The 22,412-nt window shown below is 37.7% G+C and overlaps 1 protein-coding gene across 1 annotated transcript in view; it reads right to left on the reverse strand.

Annotated features, from left to right (window-relative positions):
• CNTNAP2 (contactin associated protein 2) overlaps nt 1-22,412 on the reverse strand; it is a 1,944,007-nt gene that overhangs the window by 905,926 nt on the left and 1,015,669 nt on the right. Inside the window, exon 9 of the mRNA XM_032304549.1 lies at nt 1,681-1,830. Within this exon, the coding sequence (XP_032160440.1) occupies nt 1,681-1,830 (150 nt within the window). The remainder of the gene's footprint in view (nt 1-1,680; nt 1,831-22,412) is intronic.

Raw genomic sequence — 22,412 nt, forward strand, 5'->3', positions numbered from 1 at the left:
TCTCATTAACTCTGTGCCTTAAATTTGTTGGTTATAGCTACAAGGCTACCCACGTAGATGGAAACAAACCAAAACTAGCCTTAGGCATTCAGCATGTTCACTGATGGCCAAAGATATTCCACTGCCATTTGGATGGTACGGATTATCAATAGCTTTCCAACTGACTACTGTGATCCATTTTATATGATGGCAATGAAAACTGTTGGCCAAAAGCCCATCATATTAAATAACGTTTTTGCAGAAAAATCAGTTGGGCTACTGGGTTACTTTAAAATCAATAAGCCCCAGTGGATTCACTTATAAGACCTCTCGTCCGACCTTCACCCAACTCATCAAATATTTATTGAAAGCCTTTTTAGAAACATGTAGTTTTTAACTTCCAGTGAACACAATGTAAGATTCAAGACAGTGAGCTCTAGCTCAGGTCTTTGGTCTCTGAGTTATCACTCATTGTACCATGATGTACAGCGAGAAACACCCGGCACAGGAGTCAGGTCTTGAGCTCAACTGATGGTATAAACTCAGTGGCAGGTCAGTAAAGCACTGTGGGCTTCCATTTCTCCTTCTAAACAACTGGGAGTAAAATGTTTGCTCTTACTTGTTTTTCTAAATTTACTAATTCATTCCTATTTATTGGTTATCAACTTTTCAGGAATTTTTCTAAGACCATGGAGGATATAGTAGGGAATATGACTCCTCTCAAATAGGCTTATTCTAAAAGTAGAAATATATATAAATATACTGATATATAAAAACTTATATAAGCAAATAAATAATAAGCAAATAAATAAACGTGAATATTAATGAATGTATTTTGAGAAACAGATATATGTACACATTTGTTTCTAAAGTTTAACAAAACCTTTCCTAAGAATGCAATACTATTTTTTAGATCTTACATCCTGTGACATAGGATGAGGAAGTCAATAATCTAGTGACAGATATATTGATTCAAACAACACACCAAACACTTTAATAAAAAGATGTCCCTACATTTCATTAATGATAAAAAAAAAAAATTCTGGCAAGATACGTTTTTCAAATTAAAGAAAAAAATGCTCAGTCCATGCGACATTTTTTCACATATAGTAGATTTATTGTTTTAAGAGAACCTTCTTTTTCACTAATTCTTTCACTACTTAAGAACCAAGTATATAAGATAAGATGGCTTTCCTATCAGGTAACGGGTATAGGCAACCTCGAAGATGATCTCTATGCACCTCTTCTCATGTAATCCCTTTCATTTAAGTGTGGTCTGCATTTAGTGACTCACTTCTACCAAACTGTGTATAACTGAAGTGATGGGATGTCACTTCCAAAACTGTGAGACAATGTTTGTTGTTCTAAGCCACTAAGGTCTGGAGTAATTAATTACACAGCAATAGGTGATCCAAGGATCTGACTTTGAAGGTAGTATTATGATAATCAGTGGATTCAGAATCTCAAGCTTTATACTTTGAATATTTGAATTAAACTAGAAGGACATGGTGGCATCATAAGAATACTTTCATCACGAAGAAGCATAAACTTGCCACTCTTTAGCTCACGGAATAAGAGTTTGGTATTGTCCCTGAGATGTGCTGAGTCTACTGAATCAAATATAACTAGTTCATAATCAAACTTCACTGAAACTCTGTTTTAACAATGTACTAGTTAACCAATAAAAAATGGTAGTCTTACCTCCAAAAAAGTACTTCTCGCCAGTTTTAACTTGAAGAGGACTGTTAGTTCGAACAGCTGAAGCCTCGTCCCCATCGATGGTGAGAATGGCAAAATTTTCCTTAGCTAGGAGACGAACTTCATGCCACTGTCCGTCATTCAATCCAGAACCTGTTAAGAAAAAAAGTCAATTTATTTTCTAAAGATGGTACAGTTTAAAACAATTTTCAATACCAAGAGTCAGAAATTTGTTGGTAAAAATTAGTATATTTTCATCTAGAAAAATTCAGTGCTACTTGCAACTGACTGCATGCTTCTTTAATATCATAAGTGGTTCTATCCTCCATTGGACAGATAAGGCATAACAGAACCCAATAAAGTAGGGGAATAATCATTAATGTGCCATTGGCATACCTGGGAAAATGAATGGAGTGAATAAAGCTGTTTGGGAGGTGATGATGAACTATTTTAATTACTTATTTTATGATTAGGTTTACTAGAAGCCACTCTCCAATAACAAAATGGATTTATGACTTTTATCTAACATCTCTCTCAATTATTAAGAACTTTTTTATGCTATTATTTTCTCTCAATAACCATGTCTGGCAAGGTTGTAGAAACTAAGAACTAACGTGCTAATTAACCACTCATAATCATAGGAAATAATACCAAGGTTATCTGATCATTTATAAATAAGGTATCCTTATAATGAATTAGATTGTATTTAAACATATAAATCAACAAAAATAAAACAATAGCTCCCACTCCTAACAACCACATTAACTGTGGCTTAGTACAAAAATCTTTGGAAACAGACATTCTTTTAAACTCTCCATTAGACAGATAATAACTTAAAGTTTTTGTTTAGTGTGTGCTCATTTTGTAAAGAATAGAAAATTAAGGAGCAAACAAAGAAGATCAGCCATGAAACATAAGCACCCGGAAAGAGTTTAAGAAACACAGAGAGAGATGGAGAAGTCTAAGAGGGTCTGAGTGGCTTTCTTTGAACTTACAAAGGTCTATTCTCTTGCAAAGGGAAGGGATTTTGTTCTAACCCAGACAGAATAATTTAGAATCCACAGATTACTTGAAGTTACTTGAAGACACATTTCAGATTCACAAATGAAAGAGAAGCCTAGCGAGTAAAGGTAGCTAAAAATGAAATGAGAGCAAGTCAATGAAACACAGATGATGCTCCCAACCTCTGATCAGAGGTCTGCATATCAGTTTATAGGGCAAGCCTGGCCTGCTGCCTTCTGTTCCTGTATGGTCTGAGAGCTAAAAGTAGTTTTCACATCTTGAAATAGTTAAAAATTGATACTAATACTAATACTGATAATAATAATAAATGACATATGAAAATTATATAAAATTTAAATTTTAGTGTCCACATAAAGTTCTGCTTACATAGTGCCTTGCTCCAGAGTCAAGTTGTTGTTACATAGACTTGTTAAAACTCACAAAGCCTAAAGTATTTACTGTGTGGTCCTTTGCTGAAAAAGCATAAACTTTTGGTTGGTTGAAACTATTAAACAGAAATACTATCTTAATGGAAAAAAAATTAAAGCCTGTTGAAGCCTGTAAGATTGTCATGTACATGAATATTTATCAATGTTAGTAAATATCACTACAAATCACCACACCTCAGGTATTTTCTTAGGATTTTCAAATTTTAATTTAGAAATACATACTTAGCACATTTTATATCAATGAAGGAAAATAGAAAATCCCTGTTCTAAAGTAATTAATACTGAATAACCTCTAAGTTACAAAATGTATAATATATATGCACAATTTTGTACTGTGAAATTACTATGTAAATGTTAAGTCTTATTCTAAAATTAAAATCAGTTAGCGATCACACAAATACTAGTGTTTATTGAAATATTTCCTTCTTAAGTAGGTTACATCAGAGTTCTCCCACAGAACACCGGCACAGAAGACTGTATCTTCATGGTAACATTTTTCTGTAGAGTACAAAACTGGGTTTAGTGTTGATTAGGCATAGCACTGCATGGTTTGGGGTTTTGCCTTTATAATGTGATAGTCCCTACTTTGAAATGCAATTTTGGTGCACAGATCCCAAGGACATCAATGTTAGAAATGTTCACTCTCCAAATCTAATTCTAAATAATCACACAACCAGAAAAGGTCACTTAACTGACAGAGCTTTCTGTTCTAAACAGTAGTCCAGAATGCATTTCTAAAAATTCCTGTGAACATTTCTCCATCATACAATTAATTTATAAAAGAATATCATCAGCTTAACTGTTCATGCCAAAAGGTCTAGTATTCCAATCAGATAAAAATAAAAAGGTGACTTTATTTTTTTTTTCAAGAAACTTAATTACTAGAGAAATGAAAGCAGGCTTGTTGATAGCAACCACTGCTGCAGCTGAGCTTAAACTGTGATTTCTATTCATTTTAATTCCAGTTATTATTTTGTACTTTTAATCTTCAAGAGGTATGCCTTAGCAACCTATGATAGGAATGGCTCCCAGCTATAATGAAGTTCAATTCTTCAATGGGGAAAGAATGATCCACTTGCTCAAAAGAAAATACACTACTTTTCAAAAATTTTCTTCATCCATGTTATGAAAAATAATCCTGAAAGTCTTTTTCTAGAGCAGAATCCAAATGCAGTATTCCTGTATGTGGATATATTTAAAGATAGTGTTTTAAGCTCTATACATGACTCACTCTGATAAGTTCTTGCATTTTATTCATTTATAATTCACACTAAATGTTTTAGGAATTATTGCTTTAAATAAATAAGTGAGAAAACTGAATCTGATATAGTTTAAGCATTGCATGGTTAATAAATGGCAGAAGTGAGAATTGAAATGCAGATATCTGGCTGCAGAGGCTTGATTCTTACAAACAAGAAACAAAAACAAACCAGACAACAACAAAACACGTTATATAACTTCTGTGCATCCATGATCAGAGTTCACTTACACTATGTGTGTGTACACATGCACACTTGTACAGATACACACACACACACACACAAACACACACACACACACAGAAAGATTTTCACTGCCACCACACCAAGACAGAGTGCAATTAGACAATCTGAAAGAAATGAATGCATTCCTAGAGATGTATAAACTACCAAAACTGAACCAGGAAGAAATAGAAAACTTGAACAGACCCATAACCAGTAAGGAGATTGAAGCACTCCTCAAAATTCTCCCAACAAACAAGAGCCCAGGGCCAGATGGCTTCCCAGGGGAATTCTACCAAGCATTTAAAGAAGAATTAACTCCTATTCTCCTGAAACTGTTCCAAAAAATTAAAATGGAAGAAGAACTTCCAAATTCATATTATGAGACTAGCATTACCTTGATCCCCAGACCAGACAAAGGGCAAAAATGAGAATTACAGACCAATATCCTTGATGAACATGGATGCAAAATTTCTCGCCAAAATACTAGCCAATAGGCTAGTATTAAAAGGATTATTCACATTAAAAATGTGAATAAAAGGATTGTTAAGAGGATTATTCACCACGACCAAGTGGGATTTATTGCTGCAAGGTTGGTTCAACATCTGCAATCAGTCAATGTGATACAATACATTAATAAAAGAAAGAACAAGAACCATAGGATACTCTCAATAGATGCTGAAAAAGCATTTGACAAAGTACAGCAACTTTTCTTGATCAAAACTCTTCCCAGTGTAGGGATAGAGGGTACATACCTCCATATCATCAAAGCCATCTATGAAAAACCCACAGCGAATATCATTCTCAATGGGGAAAAACTGAGATCTTTTCCCCTAAGGTCAGGAACACAGCTGGGCTGTCCACTATCACCACAGATATTCAACATACTACTAGAAATCTGAGCTCCACAATCAGACAAAAAAAGGAAATAAAAGGCATCCGAATCAGCAGAGAAGTAGTAAAACTCTTACTCTTTGTAGATGATATGATTCTTTATGTAGAAAACCAAAAGACTGAACTCAAAAACTGCTAGAACTCATTCAGGAATTCAGTAACATATCAGAATATAAAAAAATCAATGCCCAGAAATCAGTTGCATTTCTATATGCCAACAACAGTATTGAAGAAAGAGAAATTAAGGAGTCAATCCCACTTACAACTGGACCCAAACCATAAGATACCTAGAAATACATTAACCAAAGAGGCAAAAAATCTGTACTCAGTAAACCATAGAGTACTCATGAAAGAAACTGAGGAAGACACAAAGAAATGGAAAAATGTTCTAAGCTCATGGACTGGAAGAACAAATATTGTAAATATGTGTATGCTACCTAAAGCAATCTACACATTTAATGCAGCCCTATCAAAATACCATCCTTTTTTTCAAAGAAATGGAACAAATAATCCCAAAATTTGAATGGAACCAGAAAGGAGCCTGAATAGCCAGAGGGATGTTGAAAAAGAAAACCGAAGTTGTAGGCATCACAATTCCAGACTTCAAGCCCTATTACAAAGCTATAATCATCAAGACAGTATGGTACTGGCATAAAAACAGACACATAGATCAATGGAACAGAATAGAGAGCCCAGAACTAGAACCTCAGTTCTATGGTCAGCTAATCTTTGACAAAGCAGGAAAGAATGTCCAATGGAAAGGAGATAGTCTGTTCAACAAACGGTGCTGGGAAAATTGGACAGACACATGCAGAAATATGAAGCTGGACCATTTCCTTACACCACACATAAAAATAGAGTCAAAATGGATGGAAGACTTCAATGGGAGATAGGAATCCATCAAAATCCTTGAGGAGAACACAGGCAGCAACCTCTTCGAACTCAGCCGCAGAAACTTTTTCCTAGAAACATTGCCAAAGGCAAGGGAAACAAGGGCAAAAATGAACTATTGGGACTTCATCAAGATCAAAAGCTTTTGCACAGCAAAGGAAACAGTTAACCAAACCAAAAGATAACTGATAGAATGGGAGAAGATATTTGCAAACGACATTTCAGATAAAGGGCTAGTATCCAATATCTATAAAGAACTTATCAAATTCAACACCCAAAGAATAAATAATCCAATCAAGAAATGGGCAGAAGACATGAACAGACATTTCTGCAAAGAAGACATCCAGATGGCCAACAGACTCATGAAAAAGTGCTGAACATCACTCAGCATCAGGGAAATGTAAATCAAAACCACAATGAGATAACCACCTCACACCCGTCAGAATGGCTAAAATTAACAAGTCAGGAAATGACAGATGTTCACGAGGATGTGAAGAAAGGGGAACCCTCCTACAGTGTTGGTGGGAATGCAAGCGGGTACAGCCACTCTGGAAAACGGTATGGAGGTTACTCAAAACATTGAAAATAGAGCTATCATGTGACCCAGCAATCGCACTACTGGGTATTTACCCTAAAGATACCAATGTAGTGATCTAAAGGGTCAAGTACACCCAAATGTTTATAGCAGCAATGTCCTCAATAGCTGAACTATGGAAAGACCCTAGATGTCCATCAACGGATGAATGGATAAAGAAGATGTGATATATATATATATACACATATATAATGGAATACTATGCAGCCATCAAAAAAACCTCGAAATCTTGCCATTTGAAATGACAAGGATGGAGCTAGAGGGTATTACGCTAAGCAAAATAAGTCAATCAGAGTAAGATAATTATCATATGATCTCCCTGATATGCGGAATTTGAGAGCCAGGGCAGGAGGTTGTGGGGTGAAGGGAGGGAAATACATTAACAAGATTGGACCAGGGAGGGAGACAAACCATAAGTGGCTCTTTTTTTTTTTAAGATTTTATTTATTTATTTGACAGAGAGAGATGACAAGCAGGCAGAGAGGCAGGCAGAGAGAGAGGAGGAAGCAGGCTCCCTGCTGAGCAGAGAGCCCGACGCGAGGCTCGATCCCAGGACCCTGAGATCATGACCTGAGCCGAAGGCAGCGGCTTAACCCACTGAGCCACCCAGGCGCCCCAACCATAAGTGACTCTTAATCTCAGGAAACAAACTGAGGGCTGCTGGGGGTTGGGAAGGGAGGGATAGGGTGGTGGGGTTATGGACACTGGGAAGGGTATGTGCTATGGTGAGTGCTGTGAATTGTGTAAAACTGATGATTCACAGACCCTGAAGCAAATAATACATTATATGCTAATAAATTAAAATTAAAAAATAAAAATAAAAATGCAGGTGACTCTCAAAAAAAAATTTGTGAGTCACAGGGGCACTGGTGGCTCAGTTGGTTAAGTGTCTGCCTTCAGTTCAGGTCATGATCCCAGGGTCCAGGGATTGAGCCCCGCATTGGGAATCCCTGCTCCGGGGCGGGGGGGCGGGGTCTGCTGCTTTCCTTCTGCCCCTTCCCGTTTGTGTTCTCTTGCTTGCTCCCTTGCTCACTCTCTCTCAAATAAATAGATAAAATCTTAAAGAAGAAAAAAAAAAGAAATTTGTGAGTCGTAAATAACAAAGAACACATTAACAAACTGGATGAATGCAGCACTTTTCAATTGTTAAAGACATGATATTCCTCTACTCATTGTTCTAGAGCCAATGAATCTCCCAGGAAACAGAGACTCACCAGGGACCTATACTCCTGGAAGCAGGGGGTCTTGGTGGTTGCATGGTGGCTCGGTACCAGTTCAAAAAAGAAGGATGCTAGTTACTGATACTTATAAAAGAACCCCATGTCTCATCTGGCTAGCACTTCCTGAGATCCTCGTTGTGTTGGGCACTATGTGCACACACTGTCTATGTAAGTGTGTTGACTCTTGCGGACCAGCAGCAGCAGGACAGCAGGATGGAAAGCAGCATGAAGATGAAGAGGACTGGTCCCGAACCCAAGCTGCCTGCCTTTGCTCTGTCGCTTGCCAACCTGGCCACTTCACTTAACCACTCCGTGCCTCATAGCTTGTCTAAAATGAAAATAACACTATCCACTTAACAGATTGGATTTGAGGAGTAATTATTATTTCTATAGCATTAAAACACAGCCTGGCACCCAGAAAGCAGCATATGTATATCCATATCATTATGTCAAAAAAAATTTTTTTTTAGTTTGATTAGTCTCATTTTATAGAGAAGGATGAATTTTGGGGGGAGAGTTTCAATTACAAATACTGTAAATTGTAATATTGGTGTAGTTATAAGTAAGCTCACTAAACAAGACAGTGATAAAATAAGACTTCAAATGTGGAATCATAAATACACACATGGGGACAGCTAGAAAAAAGGTATATCCTAGTATTATGCTAGTGGGCACTTGAGGCTTAGAAAAATAATGTCCAGTATCCATTGACATTAGATGTGAAAAAAAAATCCTGTGTACAAACAACTTAGAGGTGATGATGATCTTTTCTGAAAAAATATATTAGATGACTCACAGTTATGACAGACACCAATGCTAAGGCTGCATCTGAAGAAATTATAATGCAATTATTTCCAAAAAGTAAGAGTAGACAATAAACGTCCTAAATTATTTGTGTATGTAATTTTAAAAACACATAGTAACTATGTAAGTATTATACATATATTTAAACTAAAAGTTTTTACATGGAAGTTAGTTAAAAGGTATTCTTAATTATCTTGTTGGGGAAATGGGGGACCGCCCGATACTTGGGTTCATATTCTGCTCAGGCACACATGCACCATGCCCTCTATGAGACTGGGAAAGAGTTTAGAGCCCAGGAGTGTCTCACTTACAGACCCACCCTCAGAAGGGCAGCCTGCATAATGGAGGAAGCAGGGATTCGGAAGTCAGACCATCTGGGTAAAAACCTCATTTCTGCTCGCTGAGTAGCCAGACTGTCAGCAATTCAGCCTGTTTCAGTTCTCTTACTTAGTAAATGGGACTAATAAAAGTATATACCTCATAGGGTGGTTATGACGATTACATGTAAATATGTTATCATTTAGAGAAGTGCTTGACACATAGTTAACACTCAGTAAGTAACTTCTGTTTCTTATAAGGTCAGTTAGCCCAGCTTTCTAAATATCAACTTGGGTTGTTGTTTAATTCTATAAGCATTAACTGATATGAAATGATTAAAAATTGGTTTTGTTTATGAACAAATATCCTCCACCCCATATAATTTCAATCATGTAATATCAATGGTGAGGGATTTAGGGATTTGGCAGTAGCTGATTATACCTCTTGTTAATATCAGGGTCAACAATTGTTAAGCTAATTTAAGCCAACTTTGAGCTATTCTTTCATAGTTAAGGTCTGCTTTATCCTCCCCAAATTGTGCGTGTGTGTGTGTGTTAACTAGATTATTCAATAGATAGGATTTTTTTTTTTAAAGATTTTATTTATTTATTTGACAGAGAGATCACAAGTCGGCGGAGAGTCAGGCAGAGAGAGAGAGAGAGAAGCAGGCTCCCGCTGAGCAAAGAGCCCGATGCGGGGCTCGATCCCAGGACACTGAGATCATGACCTGAGCCGAAGGCAGCGGCTTAATCCACTGAGCCACCCAGGCGCCCCGGATTTTTTAAAAATAATTATAATAGTTTGCTGAATGTTTGTGAAGTATTTCCAAAAATTAAATATAATTCCAAGTAAGGACTTCCCATGGTGACTAATTTTGAGAAGACTGATATAAATTGAAGCACATATTTTCTAAAATATTTGTGTTTTATTTATTTTTTTAAGATTTTGTTTATTTATTTGACAGAGAGAGAGATCACAAGTACGCAGAGAGGCAGGCAGAGAGAGAGGGGGAAGTAGGATCCCTGCCACGCAGAGAGCAGGGCTCAATCCCAGGACCCTGGGATGATGACCTGAGCCAAAGGCAGAGGCTTTGACCCACTGAGCCACCCAGATGCCCCAGTATTTGTGTTTTAAAAATATATCATTTTGATGTAATTTTACTCTTAATGGTTATTTGACATTACTTTATAATAGATACTTCCAGTTACTAATTCATAACAATCAAAACTTTCCAAGTGTATATTCTAAAAGGAAACAGATATTTTTACAAAGAGAGTTTTTAACCTAAAACCAACATCTCTGAAACCATTTTACAGCTTCTGGTCATAATTTTTTTTCATAATTAAATTGTTTTATAATATTTTCATTTACATTTCTCTAACTTATAATTGTTAGAAAAACTTGTTTTGTATGCAAATGTACCATGTTAATGAAGCATATTCTATCTAAGCTGTCTTTCTAATGGTATTATTTTTTAAAGTAAGGCTCTTGAGGTGGTTGCACTAATAGAACAAGAAGAAACAGCTGTTTCTCTTATTAGAGACAAGAAAAAGAGACCAGTTTAATGAATACTGAAAAAAGAAAGTATGTAAAATATAGTAGCAAATCAAGATGCAACATCTGTTTGAAAATGCTTCAGATAAAATTACAATGACTAGAATTTCAAGTCTTTTGCTCAGTATTCAATCTTGAGAGAAAAATTAACTAGGATATGAATCCATCTTTAGGCAGTTACAGTGTTCTGATGTGCTACCGACAGATCTCAAAAATTATCAATTATCTATGTATGTAATAGAAAGAAAAAAAAAGAATCTATCTTTTTTTAAATAGGCCAGGCAGTATTATATTATCTATAAATTCTGTATCATAAGGACTTGATCTCGTTTAATCTTGCTCACTTTTTATGTGCCAATACAAACCACATTGTAAATATCACAAAACATGTAATAAGGTGCTTGGACAGGCAAAAAGTTCTTTGTTTTTTTTCAGCTGAAGAAACTGCCAAACGCTGTTCTCTATAGGTACAGACAAAAAGTCACTTTGAAACATCACTTTGCCTTGAAAGAGCCACTTGAATGGAATCTTTAAGATAAATACACGGAGGAAAGCATATTACATGACTTTTTTATTACTGTGGTGTTAGTCATCAGGGAAATTAAAATCATAATGATATACGATTTTCCACCCACTTCAGGGGCTCAAAACTAACAGAACTAGCTAAGATCAGGATTAATCTGAATTCTTACACCATCGGTGAGATGTAAAGTTGTACAACCACTTTGAAAAATTCTTTGGCAGCTCAGTTTTATTTTTTCTTTAATAAAGTAAAACATATGCTAATCCTATCACCCCACAATTCCCCTCCTAAATATTTACTCACCCTAATCAAAATATACGTTGCAAAAATATTTGCAAAGAAATGGTCTGGCAGTTTTATTACAGGCCTAAACTGAACAGGCCTAAACACAGTGTACATTCATACAAAGCAATGTCGCTAACTAATAAAAAAAAAAAGAATGAACTAGTGGTACAAACAACATTGTTTGCCTGAAAGAAGGTAGACACGAAAAGTAACATTGAATGAATCCTTATATATGAAGTTCCTGAAAAGTGAAACTAACCTACAGTGATAGAAATCCGGCCAGCAGTTGGGTTGTCTACGAGAGAGAGAGTTGAAGGTGGGAATGGACAGGGGAGTGGCAGAAGGAAACTCTCTGGAAACTCCCTGAGGTGATGAACACATTTCATATCTCGACTGGAGGCTGCCGCATTGCGTATGTGTATTTATCAGAACCCACTGAACTGTACATCTTAGACCTGTGTATTTCACACACAGTTGATTCTCATTCATGGAGTCTATATATTTGTGAGCACACATACTTGCTAATATTTTTCTGTAACCCCAAGCCAATACATGCACTTCCAGGGTCATTCGTGGACTTGAGCATGCGTAGATTGGGTGAAACTGGCGCCATCTGGCACAAGCTCCCAGGTGAAGTCAAAAAAGGCAGCCCCTGCCTTGTTGGTTCAGCTCTCATCCTGTCCTCCCCACTGCCTATTTAATACCATGTTTCTCCCATTTTTGTGTTGTTTGTTGATTTTGCTCTTTAAAATGGTCCCTGATGGTAAAATATGTGAAGAGGATGAAACAGTACACTTACCATGATGAGCACTGAGTGACGTATAGAATTGTTGAAGCACTGTATTGTGTACACACACACACACACACACACACAACCAACCAATCAATAAAAATTAAAAGTTCCCCAAACACAGTGCTGCAGTGCTAGTGTTCCTAGCTTCGAGAAAGCTGAGATGTATCTTACAGAGAAAAATGATGTATGTTAGACAAGCTTGTTTCAGGTACAGGTTATAACGCTGTGGGCCATGAGTTCCATGATGGTGATCAAGTATATGTAATAAACGAGAGAACTTTTAACAGAAACACACAAGAAACAAGGTTCTATACTGATCAGTTGATGTCAATGTTGTGACCAGAGGCTTGCAGGAACCTAACCCTATGTTGCTTGTAGGAGCAAGAGTTCAATATTCACTAATTCAGTGTTTCCAATGACCATAGAGAACATAACTACCACAAATAATAAAAAGCAACTGTATGTAGTTTTTACCTAAAAAATATGAAGAACATTTTTTGAAATAATTGAAGTAATAGTGATACTCATTTTTAAGTTCAACTGAATTTTACTTGAGGACTGTTTTTTGCTTTGTTTTCTGAATTATTGAACACTGAGAAACCCAATATATCTCATTAGTTGCTATTAAATAAAACCCAAATAAAACCCAAATACAATACATATTGTATTAATATGTTAAGCTTTTAGAGGACAATATTTTAGGATGTTAAAAAAATTAAGTAACTGATTAAGGAGTCAAGATGGCGGAGAAGTAGCAGGCTGAGACTATTTTAGCTAGCAGGAGATCAGCTAGATAGCTTATCTAAAGATTGCAAACACCTGAAAATCCATCGGCAGATCAAAGAGAAGAAGAACAGCAATTCTGGAAACAGAAAAACAACCACTTTCTGAAAGGTAGGACTGGTGGAGACGTGAATCCAAAGCGACGGGAAGATAGACCCGGGGGGGGGGGGGGAGGAGCCGGCTCCCGGCAAGCGGCGGAGCAACGGAGCACAAAATCAGGACTTTTAAAAGTCTGTTCCGCTGAGGGACATCGCTCCAGAGGCTAAACCGGTGTGAAGCCCATGCGGGGTCAGTGTGGCCTCAGGTCCCGCAGGGTCACAGAAGGATCGGGGTATCTCAGTGTCTCAGAGCTTGCGGGTATTGGAACGGGAAAACCGGCTACAGAGACAGAGCCGACAGTAAGCTCACAGCTCGGTGTTACCTTGAACTGGTCGCAGGCTCGGTGAGCTCAGAGCGCGGCCGGAGGTCAGGCAGACGGGAGTAACTGGGTGCTGTTCTCTGAGGGCGCACTGAGGAGTGCGGCCCTGGGCTCTCGGCTCCTCCGGGCCGGAGACCAGGAGGCCGCCATTTGTATTCCCGTCCTCCGGAACTCTACGGAAAGCGCTCAGGGAACAAAAGCTCCTGAAAGCAAACCCGAGCGGATTACTCACCCCGGCCCCGGGTAAGGGCGGTGTAATTCCGCCTGGGGCAAAGACACTTGAGAATCACTACAACAGGCCCCTCCCCCCGAAGATCAACAAGAAATCCAGCCGAGACCAAGTTCACCTACCAAGGAGTGCAGTTTCAATACCAAGGAGAGCAGCCGAATTCCAGAGGAGGAGAAGGCAAAGCACGGAACTCATGGCTTTCTCCCTGTGATTTTAGTCTTGCAGTTAATTTAATTTTTTTCTTTTTCATTTTTTGTTTTTTTTTTCCTCGCCTTCTGGTAAAATTTTTTTTTAACTTTTACCCTTTTCTTTTTTAACGTTTTTTAACTAGTTTATCTAATATATATATTTTTTCTTTATTATATTTTTCTTTATTCGTTTTCTTTTTTTTAAATTCTTTTCTTTTCTTTTCTTTTCTTTTTTTCTTTTTTTTTTCTTTCTTCCTTTTTGAACCTCTTTTTATCCCCTTTCTCCCCCCTCACGATCTGGGATCTCTTCTAATTTGGTTAAAGCATATTTTCCTGGGGTTGGTGCCACCCTTTTAGTATTTTACTTGCTCCTTCATATACTCTTATCTGGACAAAATGACAAGAAGGAAAAATTCAACACAAAAAAAAGAACAAGTGGCAGTACCGAAGGCTAGGGACCTAATCAATACAGACATTGGTAATATGTCAGATCTAGAGCTCAGAATGACAATTCTCAAGGTTCTAGCTGGGCTCGAAAAAGGCATGGAAGATATTAGAGAAACCCTCTCGAGAGATATAAAAGCCCTTTCTGGAGAAATAAAAGAACTAAAATCTAACCAAGTTGAAATAAAAAAAGCTATTAATGAGGTGCAATAAAAAATGGAGGCTCTCACTGCTAGGATAAATGAGGCAGAAGAAAGAATTAGTGATATAGAAAACCAAATGACAGAGAATAAAGAAGCTGAGCAAAAGAGGGACAAACAGCTACTGGACCACGAGGGGAGAATTCGAGAGATAAGTGACACCATAAGATGAAACAACATTAGAATAATTGGGATTCCAGAAGAAGAAGAAAGAGAGAGGGGAGCAGAAGGTATACTGGAGAGAATTATTGGGGAGAATTTCCCCAATATGGCAAAGGGAACGAGCATCAAAATTCAGGAGGTTCAGAGAACGCCCCTCAAAATCAATAAGAATAGGCCCACACCCTGTCACCTAATAGTAAAATTTACAAGTCTCAGTGACAAAGAGAAAATCCTGAAAGCAGCCCGGGAAAAGAAGTCTGTAACATACAATGGTAAAAATATTAGATTGGCAGCTGACTTATCCACAGAGACCTGGCAGGCCAGAAAGAGCTGGCATGATATTTTCAGAGCACTAAATGAGAAAAACATGCAGCCAAGAATACTATATCCAGCTAGGCTATCATTGAAAATAGAAGGAGAGATTAAAAGCTTCCAGGACAAACAAAAACTGAAAGAATTTGCAAACACCAAACCAGCTCTACAGGAAATATTGAAAGGGGTCCTCTAAGCAAAGAGAGAGCCTACAAGTGGTAGATCAGAAAGGAACAGAGACCATCTACAGTAACAGTCACCTTACAGGCAATACAATGGCACTAAATTCATATCTCTCAATAGTTACCCTGAATGTTAATGGGCTAAATGCCCCTGTCAAAAGACACAGGGTATCAGAATGGATAAAAAAACAAAAACCATCTATATGTTGCCTCCAAGAAACTCATTTTAAGCCCAAAGACACCTCCAGATTTAAAGTGAGGGGGTGGAAAAGAATTTACCATGCTAATGGACATCAGAAGAAAGCAGGAGTGGCAATCCTTATATCAGATCAATTAGATTTTAAGCCAAAGACTATAATAAGAGATGAGGAAGGACACTATATCATACTCAAAGGGTGTCCAACAAGAAGATCTAACAGTTTTAAATATCTATGCCCTGAACGTGGGAGCAGCCAACTATATAATAACAAAATTATTAATAATTAATAACAAAATCAAAGAAACACATCAACAATAAACAATAATAGTAGGGGACTTTAACACTGCCCTCACTGAAATGGACAGATCATCCAAGCAAAAGATCAGCAAGGAAATAAAGGCCTTAAACGACACACTGGACCAGATGGACATCACAGATATATTCAGAACATTTCATCCCAAAGCAACAGAATACACATTCTTCTCTAGTGCACATGGAACATTCTCCAGAATAGATCACATCCTCGGTCCTAAATCAGGACTCAACCGGTATCAAAAGATTGGGATCATTCCCTGCATATTTTCAGACCACAATGCTCTAAAGCTAGAACTCAACCACAAAAGGAAGTTTGAAAAGGACCCAAATACATGGAGACTAAACAGCATCCTTCTAAAGAATGAATGGGTCAACCGGGAAATTAATGAAGAATTGAAAAAAATCATGGAAACAAATGATAATGAAAATACAACGGTTCAAAATCTGTGGGACACAACAAAGGCAGTCCTGAGAGGAAATATATAGCGGTTCAAGCCTTTCTCAAGAAACAAGAAAGGTTTCAGGTACACAACCTAACCCTACACCTAAAGGAGTTGGAGAAAGAACAAGAAAGAAACCCTAAGCCCAGCAGGAGAAGAGAAATCGTAAAGATCAGAGCAGAAATCAATGAAATAGAAACCAAAAAAAAAAAGAACAAATTAACGAAACTAGGAGTTGGTTCTTTGAAAGAATCAATAAGATTGATAAACCCCTGGCCCGACTTATCAAAAAGAAAAGAGAAAGGACCAAAATAATTAAAATCATGAATGAAAGAGGAGAGATCACAACTAACACCAAAGAAATACAAACTATTATAAGAACATACTATGAGCAACTCTATGCCAACAAATTTGACAATCTGGAAGAAATGGATGCATTCCTAGAAACATATGAACTACCACAACTGAACCAGGAAGAAATAGAAAGCATGAACAGACCCATAACCAGTAAGGAGATTGAAACAGTCATTAAAAATCTCCAAACAAACAAAAGCCCAGGGCCAGACGGCTTCCCGGGGGAATTCTACCAAACATTTAAAGAAGAACTAATTCCTATTCTCCTGAAACTGTTCCAAAAAATAGAAATGGAAGGAAAACTTCCAAACTCATTTTATGAGCCCAGCATCACCTTGATCCCAAAACCAGACAAGGATCCCATCAAAAAAGAGAGCTATAGACCAATATCCTTGATGAACACGGATGTGAAAATTCTCACCAAAATACTAGCCAATAGGATTCAACAGTACATTAAAAGGATTACTCACCACGACCAAGTGGGTTTTATTCCAGGGCTGCAAGGTTGGTTCAACATCCGCAAATCAGTCAATGTGATACAACACATCAATAAAAGAAAGAACAAGAACCATATGATACTCTCAACAGATGCTGAAAAAGCATTTGACAAAGTACAGCATTCCTTCCTGATCAAAACTCTTCAAAGTGTAGGGATAGAGGGCACATACCTCAATATCATCAAAGCCATCTATTAAAAACCCACCGCAAATATCATTCTCAATGGAGAAAACCTGAAAGCTTTTCCACTAAGGTCAGGAACACGGCAGGGATGTCCATTATCACCACTGCTATTCAACATAGTACTAGAGGTCCTAGCCTCAGCAATCAGACAACAAAAGGAAATTAAAGGCATCCAAATCGGCAAAGAAGAAGTCAAATTATCACTCTTCGCAGATGATATGATACTATATGTGGAAAACCCAAAAGACTCCACTCCAAAACTGCTAGAACTTGTACAGGAATTCAGTAAAATGTCAGGATATAAAATCAATGCACAGAAATCAGTTGCATTTCTCTACACCAACAAAAAGAAAGAAGAAAGAGAAATTAAGGAGTCAATCCCATTTACAATTGCACCCAAAACCATAAGATACCTAGGAATAAACCTAACCAAAGAGGCACAGAATCTATACTCAGAAAACTATAAAGTACTCATGAAAGAAATTGAGGAAGACACAAAGAAATGGGAAAATGTTCCATGCTCCTGGACTGGAAGAATAAATATTGTGAAAATGTCTATGCTACCTAAAGCAATCTACACATTTAATGCAATTCCTATCAAAGTATCATCCATCTTTTTCAAAGAAATGGAACAAATAATTCTAAAATTTATATGGAACCAGAAAAGACCTCGAATAGCCAAAGGGATATTGAAAAAGAAAGCCAAAGTTGGTGGCATCACAATTCCGGACTTCAAGCTCTATTACAAAGCTGTCATCATCAAGACAGCATGGTACTGGCACAAAAACAGACACATAGATCAATGGAACAGAATAGAGAGCCCAGAAATAGACCCTCAACTCTATGGTCAACTAATCTTCGACAAAGCAGGAAAGAATGTCCAATGGAAAAAAGATAGCCTCTTCAATAAATGGTGCTGGGAAAATTGGACAGCCACATGCAGAAAAATGAAATTGGACCATTTCCTCACACCACACACAAAAATAGACTCAAAATGGATGAAGGACCTCAATGTGCGAAAGGAATCCATCAAAATCCTTGAGGAGAACACAGGCAGCAACCTCTTCGACCTCAGCCGCAGCAACATCTTCCTAGGAACATCACCAAAGGCAAGGGAAGCAAGGGCAAAAATGAAAAGCTTTTGCACAGCAAAGGAAACAGTAAACAAAATCAAAAGACAACTGACAGAATGGGTGAAGATATTTGCAAACGACATATCAGATAAAGGACTACTATCCAAAATCTATAAAGAACTTAAGAAACTCAACACCCAAAGAACAAATAATCCAATCAAGAAATGGGCAGAGGACATGAACAGACATTTCTGCAAAGAAGACATCCAGATGGCCAACAAACACATGAAAAAGTGCTCCATATCACTCGGCATCAGGGAAACACAAATCAAAACCACAATGAGATATCACCTCACGCCATTCAGAATGGCTAAAATCAACAAATCAAGAAATGACAGATGCTGGTGAGGATGCGGAGAAAGGGGAACCCTCCTACACTGTTGGTGGGAATGCAAGCTGGTGCAGCCACTCTGGAAAACAGCATGGAGGTTCCTCAAAATGTTGAAAATAGAACTGCCCTGTGACCCAGCAATTGCACTACTGGGTATTTGCCCTAAAGATACAAACGTAGTGATCCAAAGGGGCACGTGCACCCGAATGTTTATAGCAGCAATGTCCACAGTGGCCAAACTGTGGAAAGAACCTAGATGTCCATCAACAGATGAATGGATCAAGAAGATGTGGTATATATACACAATGGAATACTATGCAGCCATCAAAAGAAATGAAATCTTGCCATTTGCGACAACATGGATGGAACTAGAGCGTATCATGCTTAGCGAAATAAGTCAAGCGGAGAAATACAACTATCATATGATCTCCCTGATATGAGGAAGTGGTGATGCAACATGGGGGCTTAAGTGGGTAGGAGAAGAATCAATGAAACAAGATGGGATTGGGAGGGAGACAAACCATAAGTGACTCTTAATCTCACAAAACAAACTGAGGATTGCTGGGAGGAGGGGGGTTGGGGTTATGGACATTGGGGAGGGTATGTGCTTTGGTGAGTGCTGTGAAGTGTGTAAACCTGGTGATTCACAGACCTGTACCCCTGGGGATAAAAATACATGTTTATAAAAAATAAAAAATTAAAAAAAAATTAAGTAACTACCCCAGGACTACAATTTCATATAAAAATCTCTAATAATTATCTTAACCATTGCTGATTCCCAGCCAAAAGTCAAATACCACCGTACTTCAAAATCTCTTATTCAAAGCTTTATGATTATTCTATGGTCACTTTTCTCTTGAGATAATCTTCCAAAGAATATAACTGTTCCAAAGAACATAAAGTAGGAATATGGCCAAGTAAATACTGAACTTCAAAAAACCTTATCAACCTAGAACTCTAGTTTATGCACTAATTCTGACTCATTCATTCAGTCTTTCATTCATTTGAGTATTTGATCCTGCCTTGAATATAAAATGCAATACAAGTTACTCTGAAGAAGAAGTTATTGCTAATTTCAAGGAAGGTTTCTATTCATAAGATTTCTGATTAATGTGCACATAGAGACAACACCAAAGATATAGTGTGATTCTGCACTGAAGAGTCTAGACGTCACTCACACATGAATCCAAATGCCAACGACACTGTTCCATAAATACATATACATAAATACATTTATCCACAAATACATACACTACCTACTATTTCCCAGGCACTAAGTTAGCAGTGAAGACAGAGAGGTGAGTAAGTCAGAAGTGGTCTCTGTGGTAGAAAAATCTAGCTATTTTATTTTGAGGCCATTACTAAGCCTCTCTGCAACTTGGTTTCCTCACTTTTAAAGGAAGATACAGCACTATGACAGAGAGTTGTTATCAATAATTCATGAGGCATAGTGTGTGTGAGTCACCTGATGCTATCAATAGCGAGTAGCAGTTTCTATTCTATCATTATTATTTTTGTAACACATGTACAAGGACACATACATGTATGCATAAAGAGAAAGTACTTCCAAGGTTTTACAAAAGGCATATGTCACATTTTGTGGGTTGTATGTGTATCTGCATAGGGCAGATAAAGACAATATTGAGGAATGGCATCTTACATGAGTTTTGCATCATAAATAAAGGGTTTTTATAAATGTTTTTCATCTATAAAACAAGATGTGCTGAAGAAAACACAGAAACTCAAAAAAGTATACTGGAGGGGGAAAAATGATTCATATCACCAAGAGAATCACACTTAACATCTGGTGTATTTTATTCTAGTTTTTACTATAAAAGTTAGAAACCTTGTAGATTACTTCGATGCGATAGTTGAAGAATGGAGAAATGCATCAAAGGGACAAGCAGCAACAATCATCCTCTCCTCAAGTCTCAGGTTTTCCCTTGATGGGGGAAATTTGGCAGTCCTGTCTTCTCAGCCTAACTTTTCAGAATTTAAGGAAAATAACATGGAGATGTACCCCTTCAGCTCAAGCTCTCCTAGAGTTGCACTCCAAAGAGTTATGTTCATTCTTTCACTCATTTATAGTTCTCCCGTGGCATGACTGGCATTGTTTTAGGCACCAGGATGTTAAGAGTGAAGAAGACAGACAAAGTCCTGCCCTCGGGGGAGACAGATCATAGGCAATAACTAACAAGGTGACAGTACAATTTCAGGTATGGTAAATGCTATAACAGAAATAAAACAGATGTCATGATGGAGAAAATTGTGGGACTTGCTAAGATTGTTTGATAAGGAGAGAAGAGGGCAGGATTGAGGAAATGAGAACAAATAGGCAGAGGTCTGATAAGTAAGGGTCTTGAGAGTTTTAATTACAATATGAACTAGTAAGTGGGATAGAAAACCTTTGCTATGTCTAGTGGGAAAAGTGCCATGATTCTGTTTCAATTTTAAGGATGTACTCTAGCTACTGGAAGGTGAGTAGATGCAGGGAGGCAAGAGTGAAAGCAGGGAGACCCATTAGAACGCTCTCACAGTAGTTCGGAACACAGATGATGGAGATGTGGACAGGTTAGCATTGGAGAAAAGCCAGATTTGTCATATAATTTGGAGATACCATTGACAGGTCTTACTCATTAACTGGTTATCAAAAGTTCGAGAAAGATGAAGATTTGTGGCTGAAGCATTTGAGTGGAAACGAATGCCATTTAAGTAATGGGATCCTGGGGAAGGGAGGCAAAGTTGGGTACATCCGTTAGACATGTAAGCAGAGATGTCAGGCAGGTACTTGCATATTTGTGTCTAGAGCTCAAGAGAGAAGTAACATCTGGGCTTAGAGATTTGATGTCGTAGGCATAAGGCATGGGACTAGATAAGCCTACCTAGAGAGAACACAGAGATCAAGAGGAGAGTCTGATCTGAGTCTTGGCATGCTCTAAACTTAGAAGTTGGAAAGAGGAGCAGCGGCCAGGAAAGAAGACTGAGAAAGAGTAGCCAGTAACACAGGAAAGAAACGAGGAGAATGTGCTATTAAGGGAAAGACTGTTTCCAGAAGAAGGGAAGCTTCATGGAGAGGATGCTTGTGAGCTATCAGGTAAAGTGAGGACAGGAAGTGGACACTAGATTTGGGAGTAATGGAGGTCAGTGGGAATTGGAGCGCGCGGAGGAGGACATGGCAGGCGGAGTGTAAAGAGGGAACATATAAAATCCCTGAAGAGTGGGATACACAGAAGGAGGATTTTGAGTAACAGTCTATGCCGAAAACCTGAAGAACATTATGAATCCTGTCCTAAGAAAAAAGTCCTTACTCATATATCCAAAATTTGTTTATAATTTCAGGGGTTTACCTCGACTTTCGGGTTCATAACATGGTTTATAGAATCCATCATCTTTTAATTGCATTTAATTGACTTTACTGGGCAATGAAAATCCTATCAATTCATTTATGCTTTTCAGATTCATTACTTTTCTTACATTCCAGTTTTTCCATTTAATGGCTTATTGGTTATATTTTTGTTCCTTAATTTCTAAAAAAATATGTCCGTTAATTGATTT

Source organism: Mustela erminea, chromosome 11 (genome assembly GCF_009829155.1).
Source record: "Mustela erminea isolate mMusErm1 chromosome 11, mMusErm1.Pri, whole genome shotgun sequence".
NCBI lineage: Eukaryota > Metazoa > Chordata > Mammalia > Carnivora > Mustelidae > Mustela > Mustela erminea.